Here is a 12,522-nt window from a genome sequence, read left to right on the forward strand (position 1 = left end):
TCAGGAGTTTCAACACCTGGTCAAGGGTTCGAGTACCCATAGGTGGTGAAATCCCACTACAGCGTGAGTGTGTGGGGGTGTGTGCATGTGTTTTTTTATTATTATTCCTTTCTCTATTGCATGATCCACAGTATGGGAATGCCCCATCATTTCACAACTGGAGCAGTTTTTCTGGAGATACGTTTGAATAAGGTTCAAAGACTACAGGTTTGTTGAAGGGTATTTATGGAATAATGTGTAGTAGCTAGACCATTATTGTGATTGTAATGGAACATATGAAGGGAATTTAGGCTCAAGCAGATGACTAGGGGATGTAAGTCAAATTGTAGAGGGAAAAAAAAAATAAAAATTTAAGAGGATGAATAAAATGGGAAAAGACTAACTTATGCCTAATATATAAGACACAGATGGGTCTGCTTTTAAGATTTATTGGACATTGTTCAGGCTAAAAGGTTGTACACGAGTGTCTGGGTTTTCAGTTTGTTAAGTGGGTCCTTGGTTGCGTGATCCAAGCAGTTGATATTATGGGCCCTCTGTTGATGACACGTGCACCAAAAGTCTGTAGATCAGAAGAATCCTAATCTTTCGGTAGGTGGCGAACAATAGATGGTTAAGAAAGAAAATACAGCAATGATTCACATATAAACTAAGAAAAAAGCCGAATATTATATAGCCGGGATCTTTCCATCTGGACCATTTTGGTGCATGAGGCATCCATGCCTCCACGGTGAGGCCTATCGTATTAACAGTTTTGATAACTTTACCTTGGGCCTCACTTTTACGAACTCAGAACTGGACCAGTACTATACCACTTGGGGCCCAAGCAGCTTATAATTCTCCTGTTTTAAATACTTGTTTAGCAATTTAATTTCCCCAATGCAGAAAATCAAGTTAACACCCTTAAAATATCCATACATGTTCCACCACACCAATATATGTTCCATTGCAAGCTATCAAGCAACTGCAAGCCAATATATGGTTGGCCAGGTGCTTAGTGTATAAAAAAATTTACTTTTGGCAGCTTGATGTTCTATTTATGTGGAAAAATAAACAAGCAGTAAGACTGACCAAATGATAATACAGCCGTGATCCCCCGTGCTTAAGATCTAGGCAAACCAGAAAAGCCATGTTCATTCAATAAAATAAGCTAGGTAATGCACTTTTGCAGGTTTTGAAATTTTTGGACAACCCACTTTTGTTGAATATTGAAAAGATAATTCTCCTTGTTTAGTTTAAGGTGTATGAATTTTTAAGTCTGCTGTTATCGCAGTTATATCCTAACTTCCACAACCCTCTTGTATGAGTGCAGGTATTCTAAAGAAGAAGGGATTGCCATAGAAGAATTTCAGTACAGAAATTTCACTTACCTTCTAAAGTGAGTGGCCATACTCCCATGTAACGAGGACAGTCCATTTATATGAGAAAAATGACATACCAGACATTTGTCATAAATGTCTCAAGTTACCTGTACTTTGATGGAGTTTGGGAAGAACACTGTCTAAATATATTTACTTGATGGTTTTTATGTATTCCTAATTTTCTAACATGTTTTCTACACTTTATGCTCTTATAAATTAATATTCATATAATAATATAAGTTTCTATATTATCATGCGACCTTACTCATGTGATACCAGTAGTTGATGGTTTAATCTGAACCTACGATACTAGGTTTTTAAGTTCCTTGACATTTTTCTTGTGTCATTCATCGAAGAAAAAAGAAAAAGCCAATTTTCTCATGTATCCCCAAAAAATGTCGTCATTTGTCACCTCCAATTTATCCATACAAGCCAATTTTCTCATGTATTCCAAAAAACTGGTATCATTTTTCGGCTCCAATTTATTGATATCCATATCCATATTGCTGAGGCATGTGCAGGTCCAGCCTATGACCTAAGGACACATGAGCAAGCCCACCAGCAAAATGCTCACCTCACCAATGTTAAATTAATTGGGCTGCCAGGCTTGCTTGTTGGACCTTTAGGGAGATACAAGCTTAGGTCTCAGCTTAATCACTTCTTGAGTCTAGAACTTAGGCCCAGGCCAAGTCCAACCCACAGCCTTGAGCTTAGCCCGAAACTGGCCCAAAGCAGGCTGGGCAGTGCTAACCCAGCCTTAACCCTAGTTATAGGGGTTCTAAGGACACATAACAACTGGAAGTTAGTGAAAGTGGGAGTGGAAGCAAATCTACAACCTTGGCTTTGCAAGAACTGATCACCAACAGGCAACAGTACCACATTTTGTGGTACTGTTCCATCTTTACCTTCAACATGCCACTTATTTAGAACATCAGTACCATTAAAGCAGTAGGCCCAACCATGAAGATTCCTGCCACAATAATAAGGCTGTCTCTCTTCAGGTGGTCCACAGCGTGGAATCAATGGGCAACTGACAGATTGTCCCAACATACATGTGGCCCACCTGGTGAGTGGATCAGCCTGATTTTCTAGAATGGTGTTCTTCAATGTGGGGCCTATTGTTTTCACAGTTCTTTAAACAAGTTGTGTTACTGTAGCCTGCGGGTGATCAGTTCTCAGTAAGCAAGTGAACCTGCTTTGCCATGAGCTTATGCACAATAATCACAAATGTCCTGTTCATGTTTATGCTTCCTTTTGCATGGCTCTTTCACTATCCGTTATCCTATTATGCTTATGCATAGAAACGAACAATCATAGTGGACCCACCTAAAATTTTCAGTTCTAAAGAGTGCTCCAAATGCAAACACAATGCCAAAACAACGGGTAGGCATGTGTGTTTAGATTCTCTATAGACTTGCATTCTTTAATACCCGCATATGTAGATTGATCTGGTACTTCCACATACATCCATTTTTTGCTTCATTGTTTAATCTTCCTTTTCTCATTCTTGTAACAGCGAACATTCTAGCATTGATGGGTTCAAGTGTTTATTTGCTGTCAATGGATTCTCGAAGATTTATTTGCAAATGCGATTCCCACTAATTGTCCTTGTAAGTTTACCCATTCTCCTTCTTATGGTAATACTAAAAAGGCATCGATGCTAATTTGTGGCTTGGAGAACAAATCCACATTTCATTACAAATAAGATTCATGATCATTTGACCGTCTTTTTCATTATTTCATGGTAACAGCTGAAGGAGCCCAAGGTATTTGTCCATGGAAATTTGAGGAACCAAGATGTTGCCAAATCACAATGGGCAGGCTGTCCTTGAGCTGCTCGGGACCTGCACACTGTTCTCAGGGTGAGAAGATATTGGTGAATTCCCTGAGGTAGGCTTCATTTGTCTATTTTTGAGAGTGGAGGTTGTTCCAAATAACAGCACTTGTTTTTAAGTTAATGAAGCCATGGAAAATGAGTGGGATGTTGTTCTCAAAGGATGCCAATGGGCTGAGTTCCTTGATGAGCTGTTTTAAAGCCTAAATGGAGTCAGGTCTCGTGATGTGCCTCAGCTACCAGTTTGTTGTATACCCTCAAGGTTTGAGCTGGTTGGTCTTTTTTACATGTAAGCCTTCTTGAGCTGTCACTAACATACATTCAGGTATTAGACCAAAATTTATGTACAATAATTGACCTTAGAACTGTATGCTCAGTGGGCCCACTGATCAGCCTTTTTCTTCATAGTCACACAAATTTTATTTTTATTTTTTTTCAAAGTAGTCCCTCCATGATGGGCGCAGATTGGGTACCTACCCCCACCAGGACCCAGCTACAGATGGACGGTCCAGTGGGGGGATCTGTGGGCCCAGCATGATTTATGTATTTTATCCACACCTTCCATCCATTTTGAAAATCATTTTAGGTGATAAGGCCAAAAATGAGGTAGATTGAATGCTCAAGTGGACCACTCCACAGGAAACAGTGGGGATTGAATGCCTGTTAGCTGAAAACCTCGTTGGGGCCACAGAAGTTTTGGATCAGGCCAATATTTATGTTTTCCCTTCATCCACGTCTATATGACCTTATGAACAGGTTGGATGTAAAATAAACATCACGGTGGGCCCCAGGAAGGTTTCAATGGTGGGGGCTACATTGTCACTACTGCTTCCTGTGGGGTGGTCCACTCGAGCATTTCATCTGCCTCCATTTTAGGGCTCATCTGTCAAAATGGATGAATGGCTTGGATAAAACACATCACAGTGGACCCCACAGGACCGTCCATCTCTAGCTAGGTACTGGTGGGGATGGTACTCAATCCACATCCCTCCCCCATGGACCACATGGTGCATGGTTATGTTCATTACACGTAAGCTGGGGATTGGAGTGGAACTATTCAAGGTGTAGCCAGTTAACAAATCAATCTTTCCTATATATTAAAATAAAAAACGGCAAATGAATCTTTGCCTAATTGATGAGTGCTAAGACCATACACTTGCGTGGGACAATGATGTTTTACTGACCAAATCAGAGCGAGAGCCGTGAGGATTATTTTGATCATTGCAGAATGTGTGATTGGTTGAGTGGACCAATGAACAGGTCTCCTGGTGGGGCTTTATGCTCAGGAGTGAGAACGGCTGTGCGTGTGCATGTACTCATTTGGCAGGAGCCAAACCTTTGTTCCTGCAGAAAGGTGAAATGTGCTGAGGTTCCGTTTGGAATTTGTGTATTGGTCGATCGTAAGGCGGTTGCTTCAGGGAGCAGTGGTTCGTTGATTGGCCTTTTGTTTTTCTTGGCTGACATCTTGTATTAAGGCCAATTCAGGATTTCATCAATGCAAGGATCCAATCATGGTGTAAATATCTGAAAACAAAGCCCCAGTATGCAGATGCCATGAAAGCTGCTCTTGAGTCACCAAGTGTTCTCATACCGGGCAGTGGTTAAAATGTTCCGTTCCCTCTCCATTTCCGGGTATGTCCTAACGCTGCCTATCTGATGATACCAAAACCGAAAACATTAGTGGTTCTCTCAGCTGTAAGAACCTAACCAGCTAGTCAAAAACCCCGTGTCAAGCTAACCCTATAAATCATCCACTTTGCCACTGATGACAATGGGGCCTGCTCTTTATGGCTCTCACTCTAGCATCTGTCTAGTTCATAGTTCTAAAATTCGCTGACTCGACTTGAAACTCAGTTATGAGAGTTTATATGACTCAGCAACATTTTGAGCATTATGAAATTCAGTTCTGAGAGTGACTCGGGAAGACTTGTTAACTCGCTTCCTTAGTTGACTTGTGGCGACTCGTGGTGAGTCAGGCTGATTCACTCCCCCTTGTCGTGTCACCTTTTTATAAAATAGAAAAGAGGGTGAGGGGGAGTCAAAACCTGTGAACTCCATACAATGATCGGATACTCTTTAGCAGCCAGCTAACCATGACTTTGTTGTTTTATATTTCTTAGTACTTATCTAACTACATTAAATATATTTTTACTGTTCCTGATATTTTTTTTAATATAATTATTAATTATTGAGTCGAGTTGGATCGAGTCTTGTAGTCAACCTGATACACCCAGATAAACATCTAGTGGAGTTGAGATTTTTTCCTCTTCTTCTTTTTTTTCAGTTTTTAAACCAACCATAGTGCCCGTAGCCTTTTCCACCTTGTGGCGGTTCTTACTCTGGTCTAGGTTAGCCTTTTCCACAGGTAGACCCCTCCAGCACTGATGGCATGGGCCCAAGGTAGACCCTCAAGCCACTGGGGATCATCATATAAAAAAAAATCTACAGCGATGCGATCGGAACCGTTGATCAGGTCAGAGCTAGGTTGCTGACCCGTTCAACTTGGGACCCCATGTGGGTGTAATCATGTAAGGTCCTTTTTGTGTCATGAACTTCCCTAAGCTTCTTGCCTGTTATCCACGCTACATTATCATTGTCCTGCTTCTTACCTTATTATTCTTTTCTTTCCCGACCTTGGAGGATTCGGTACATGGGACACGTGGTTCGCTGATCCAGACCATTGGTCTGTTTAGCCTGCCATAGAGTCGGGGAATCCCCGTAAATCTTCCACATTGGAAATACTTTCTGTTGAATATGAACCGTATCTATACGTCACCATCTATTTGTGGGCCATTGATCAAGATCTTTAAATCTGGAAGATTTTCAAGCTGTGTCCCATTGATAGTGTGGCCCACTGAATCGGTCCCACGCGTATTTTGTTGAATCCCTCTTTTTATACATATTTTGTTGAAGGTGAATGAACTGTTGCCTCATGGTATGATCTTCTCGAGGTGGCCTTTCAAAGTAGGTTTTTGACCAAGTGAGATGATATGGTAGGGCTGGAAGAACCCGTATATGGTAGATCCATCTTTCCAAAGCATACGTGGCAGGGTGATGCATTAATCCGTGACATCCATCCGTCCAAACGATACCAATCATTGATGGGCTGTCTCAAAAATCAAATGTATTAGGTAATCCCATCCATCACTTTTCTTCGCTTTCTAGCAATGAAGCAGGACTATCAGGAATCTTATTTTTACAACCGTCATTCTGAAGGACACTGATCAGATGGCTGGGACCATCTGATGAATTTGTAGTTTAAACCATTTTCCATCCACAGTAGGGGTATCTGGATGAACGGTCCTGATTAATACATTATTCTGCCACCTAGATTCTCGCACTAATTCTTTTGCGGACCATAGAATCACCCCTATTAATGTCCCTTCTTTTGTCATCACCGTGGGTCCCAAACTACGGCACTTTGTTCTAAATGGAAAATTGTAAATAGGTACCTAATTCTTTTTTCTATAACAAAATCAAGGTGGGCCATCCATCAACCATCACTGGGGGATCGACCTAGTCAAGCAAGCCTGTACCTGAATTGGACGGTGCTCAGTGTCGCTACCTTGAGAGCCGTAGATTTTTTTACCAAGTCCAGTTTGAGCCAGCACTCTAATCGCATGAGAGATTCAAACGTGTGTGCCAACACGGCACACGTGTGTAATATCCAAGCCACTCCTCAAATAAGGCATGGCTAGAACATGTCCTGGCAGTGAAAGGTTTGGCCCAATCATCTTGTGGGCCACACGAATTACCTCTTCAATTTTATCTTGTGCGTTTCGACTTGGCATTTCGTCAAAATCAGGATTACATAAGTCCAAACAATCGATGAAATTATTTATTTTTATTTTTATTTTTTATTTTTTATTTTTATTTTTTAAAAAAAAGGGATAAGCACGGGACAGCACGCATGGAAATGAGGTCATGAGGGGGAATGGTCAGCAAGGCGATAAAGGGGCCAGGACTTGAGAGTTTGGACGGTGGAATATTAAAGAAAGGGAATTATTTGTTACTCTGGCTGCATATGATACTTGATACACAGCAACTTAGAAATAACTCAAACTAAACCAACTAAGTTGTGGAACCCACTGACACTGAGTTGCGGTTTAAAAATCAGATTCGTTGAACAATCCTAATCTCTGATTTGTGGACATTTGTTCATGAGAATAAGGCCATTGGATATTTCATTTTTAACCATCCAATAAATGTTCACCAATCTTGTAGTGAGATAATCAAATAAATGTAATTTCTGGTTCATGATACATCTAAATGGTCACACTTAATTTGGACGGTTTAATTTGAATTGCTATATATGCTACGAGCTTACAATTTTTAAGTAATTTCCAAGCCTGTGTATCATCTATAACACTCTGCCATAGAATGAAAGCATTTCTCTTAATGGAAAGAGAAGATTAGTTGGGAGCGCTGTATATTGCTTATCACATGGGCCCCAATCAGTCACTCTTTTAAGTATTTGAAGAGGTAGGAAACATTTCAAAATTAAATGCCACTGCTCTGCTAGATAGATATGTTTTTCTTTTCACGCCCACCCCACTCCACACGCCTACCTACACCACGTGGGCACTGGATCCCACGATCTCACAGTTGAAACAGAGTCTGTCTACTACTTAGCCATAGAGCCGGACTAAAGTACCACCGTTAACATGGAATACAGTTTCCTTAATCGACAAATAAGATTGCTAGATAGATACACCCTATCCTTGTACTTTTGGTAGTACAGAGTACTACTGTTAACATGGAATATAGTTTCCATAATTGAAAGTATCTAACTGGGATTGAGAAATGACACGTATGAAGAACCTTGTAACAATGGATATGTGGGACCATTGTGATGATGATGTACCATCTACAGATATACACATGTATAGTTATATATATTATAGATAGTTATATAGATGAATTTATGTAAAATCTTCTATAAATCTTTATATTTGGATAGTTCCCAAAATTATATAGACATTCTATTTATAAATTTTCATGCATTTTTTTTTATAAAAGACTACCTACTTAAAATGAAATTTGCATTTCAATACCTTTCTCAAAAAGATTTTCAATAAGTTGCTTCATTAATCAAATTAATTATCATTAAAATACCTTCTATCACATTTACTAATGGTAGTCGGGTGAGGCAATGTGAGCAGAGGAGCCGATGGGTCGATTCAGTCCTCACTGTGAAATTTACTCGAACTACTATACGAGTCACCGTATGTTAGGCCGAAGCTTAAAGTCAACTCTATCCATTGTTTAGGTGAACCACATGATTGACAACAATGTATAGTACAATGCTCATCCTCCAAACTATTTTCCTAGGTGTTGCCCAAATGAATCATGAATGGATCTAAATTTTAGGCCCAAGCTCAAATTTTCTATGTGGCATATACTGGTTGGATTGAATTTTATATAATAATAATGGCGGGGTCCTGTAAAAATTAATGGTGGACATTTCTCTCCTAACTATTTTCCTTTGATATGGCTCACCTGAATCATAGATCTTTTTTATATATTTTTTTATTTTTTATACACGCATGCACACCCCCACACACTCACGCCTAAGTTTTTAGTCTTAGGCCTAATGTAAGACTACGCATCAAATGGTCAAAATGGATCTCACATATACAGTGGGCCCCGTGCCCAGTGCGCCACCTGCTACGTGGTAACTTTTCTACTTTGGCAGTGCAAAGCACGTAAAGTTGTCCCCAATCTAGCTACAATCATGTGGAAACAGGAAATGATTCTCATGTCCTTTCATTTGACTCAAAATTATAATTTTACCTCTCCATCCAAATCCAAATCAATGGATCCTTTTCACCCTTGGCGTTCCTCAACAATTACCAAAAAATCAAGTCATGAGGCTATAAATAATCCCATCCCCTTTCATTCCAAGACACCTAGAAATTCCTCAAGACTTAGAAAATCCCTTAAGCCCTCCATAGCATCCCTCCACCAAGGATAAGGGAGAGTAGAAGGAAAAAAGTCCAACCCAATTTAGCTGAGTCTAGCATACCCTTCAGTCACTTGAGCAACCAAAACTCCGATCTAAATAACTCAATCCAACCCTTACAACAAGATCGTCCATCTTACCACTCAACATTGATTAACTTCATCCAAACCACGTCAAGCATCAGGCAACATCCATTCCCTTCACTACTCCCCTGCTCATCATATCCATGATCCACATTACATATCATTTTCACCAAGTCGACTCGAGTGTAAGCTATGTGGCTTGCTGAGTTATCGGATCCCACCTTTTAAAAGCTCGGGTGGATCGGTTATTATTCTACTTCGACAAGTAAATGAGTCAGGGTAGATTTATCTGACCCAGGCTACTAGTTGGTGGTGATGGTGCATTAACACAGCATTCCACACACCCTTGCATTATTTAGGGTATAAGAACCGAATCTAATCCCACATAGTTCATTTAGTCATATAAAGTAGAGACCATACAACCATATGGGTAGAGAGGGTGCCTAGGACCTTCCTTCTTGTAATCATGGTCCCTTACTTAGATTGTCTGCTACAAATCAGGAAGTCATTTTAGGACAGAGGACATTCAGATTATCTCTCCTAATGCTTCTACAGGATCTAGCTGACTGTGGAATCAGAGTAACTTGCTAGTGGCGACTCCAGTCAAATATAATCCCCCCACGTTTTAATCATATCACACACGCCTCTCAAAAGAAATACACGTGAGCGTGACCCACCCTCGCAGATCCAACGTCCACAATGATTATGGTAGATTTCACATAAACATCATGGTAGGGCCAACCCAAGTCGCCAAACCCATCGCTCGCATGGCTATCGAGTGACGCCCTTGAGAAATCTAAAAGAAAGTACTTAGATTAATGAGTTAACTTATTGAAAACCTTTTTGAAAAAGGTACCTTAATATAAATTCTACATTAAATATGTAATTTTTTGTAAAATTCTTTTTCCAGAATGTAGTTTTAACATAATCGATCCATGTGGCTATCTATAGTAGGTATAGTTACACATATATAGCTATATGTACATATTTTGTAATCTAACATATTAGGATGACAGAAAAAAAAAATAAAAATAAAAAATCACGCAGATGTAACGCCCATAGTAGGCCATCAGATTGAACCCTTGTCATTGACTCTCTCTCTCTCTCTCTCTGTCTCTCTCTCTCTCCTCTCTCTCTCTCTCTCTCTCTGCTTGTAGCTTGCAATGTGTAGTTTACACTCTTTCTTTTAATGATTGTTTAAGAGCTTGTAAATGGAAAAATGAAATCCATTTTATATTTACTCCCATTTCAATTGTTAATAATTTACTTAGTTGTATTTGGTTGAGATTAAAAGAAAAAGCATTGGAATCAAAATAGTCTGTTTGGATGGTAGTAAATGGGAGGAATTAGAATGTATTATAAATTTTCAATATATTTACAAGAATATATGTCATATCCTAAATTAGAGTACATATGTTATATTTTACTAAATGATTGTAATAAGACCATTGAAATTTATACTTCATCAAAAACTCAAAAAATTCCAAGCCTTGGGACAGCAACAAATATGAGGATCACAAACAAGCAACTTGTAAATACTTTTTTAACTGTCCATTTAGATGGCCAATGTTTGGATAGTTTAAATCATTCTATTAGTGTTATTTTAGTGATATAGCTAATGACTGAAATTATTTTGAAGTAACATCAACATACCACATGTACGGTAGACATGGGCACATCGATACTTTTGTTTACTTGTGTGACTCTCCAAGGATAACAAAGTGTCATTTCACCCCCATTTACTCTCAAATCTCTTTTCCTCGGTATTTCAAATCAACTCCATTTACTCCTAATTCGATTTACCCCATTTACTCCCATTCAAATGGTCCCTTAGTCTCTCTCAAATTTTCTCTTTCTAGATGCATTGGACATACCACACCCTTGTATGATGCCCTTAATCATACCTTAAATGCCTGCCATTGAAAAGATGACTTAAGATCCCCTTTTATTGCAAGAGTCATCTTGTGGAACGTGGATGTACATCCTTTGGGGAACCACCAATCTTGGTAGATCCCTAACTATGTGGTCTATAGTGACATATATGTTTTACAATCAAATCATCCATCCATTTTTGTCAACTCATTTTAGGGCACGAGCCCAAAATATGAAGCATATAACCAGTGATGATTAAACACCCAGCAATAAAAATATTTTGGGGACCACAAAAGTTTTGGATCAAGTTGACAGTTGTTTTTTTCTTTTATTTAGGTTTGTGTGACCTTATTAATAGGTTAGGTGACAAATAAACAATACAACGAGCAATGGGAAGCTTTTATTGGCAGGCGTTTAATTACCATTGTTTCTTATAGTGTGGTCCACCTAAGATTTGGATTCGCTTCAATTTTGAGCTCGTGACGGATGGATGGCATGGATATAATGCACGTACATCCCAATATGGAAGTCATGGGTTCTAAGTACCCATTGTGGTATGTGTGTGTGTATGATTGAGTGATATATGGGAAAAGGTACTATGCGCTCGACCTCACAAGACCGTCCCATGAGGTCGAGTTGTGTGGGCCCCACCGTGATGCGTTTCAAACATCTACCCCATCAGTCAGATGCATCATTCCATCGTGGGCCTAGGTCTCAATAATCAAGTCAATCCATTACTTGTGTGGGCCACACCACATAAAGAAGTGGGGAGGGGACGTGCACCATTAAAACATTCATAATCATTTTTTGGACCCACCGAGATGTGGTTTGCAAATCCAGCCCATCCGTTATGTGTGTCCCACTTGGATTAAGGTTCAGACTAAGTTTCAGTAGCATTCAAAACTCAGGTGAGCCCCACCAAGTGCTTTTATATGTTTTTAGCATGTCTTCACATGATTTTAGATGGTATGGCCCACCTAAGTTCCGTATACGGCTGATTTTTGGGATATCTCATAATTTAGAGGGGACCCATCAAATGCACGGTGTTGATGGTCGACACACATCACGGTGGGGCCCACACAGCTCGACCTCACGGGAGCTTATCGTGAGGGCGAGCACATAGTACCTTTCCATATATATATATATATATATATATATATATATATATATATATATATACACACACGCGCGCGCGGGCGAAATGATTCTATTTGTACAAAAGTTGAGAGGGATTACCCTCCCATTAAAACATTCATAATCATTTGTTGGGCCGCGGAGATGTGTTTCACAAATCTAGCCCATCCATTATATGTGTCCTACTTGGATGAGGGGTCAAACCAAGTTTTAGACTTATCCAAATTTCAAGTGGGCCCCACCAAGTGATTTTATATATTTTAGGCATGTCTTCACATG

General features: G+C 39.6%; 1 protein-coding gene across 4 annotated transcripts in view; it reads left to right on the top strand.

The window, feature by feature from the left end:
- LOC131234006 (dol-P-Man:Man(7)GlcNAc(2)-PP-Dol alpha-1,6-mannosyltransferase) overlaps positions 1–3,562 on the top strand; it is a 30,222-nt gene extending 26,660 nt beyond the window's left edge. For all 4 annotated transcript variants that reach the window (XM_058230958.1, XM_058230953.1, XM_058230956.1 and 1 more), the window contains 3 exons: positions 1,310–1,375; positions 2,875–2,968; positions 3,110–3,562. In XM_058230958.1, the coding sequence (XP_058086941.1) occupies positions 1,310–1,375; positions 2,875–2,968; positions 3,110–3,190 (241 nt within the window). In that variant the 3' untranslated portion in view covers positions 3,191–3,562. The remainder of the gene's footprint in view (positions 1–1,309; positions 1,376–2,874; positions 2,969–3,109) is intronic.
- The last annotated feature ends 8,960 nt before the right edge of the window (positions 3,563–12,522 follow it).

This window comes from Magnolia sinica, chromosome 18 (genome assembly GCF_029962835.1).
Source record: "Magnolia sinica isolate HGM2019 chromosome 18, MsV1, whole genome shotgun sequence".
Lineage (NCBI taxonomy): Eukaryota > Viridiplantae > Streptophyta > Magnoliopsida > Magnoliales > Magnoliaceae > Magnolia > Magnolia sinica.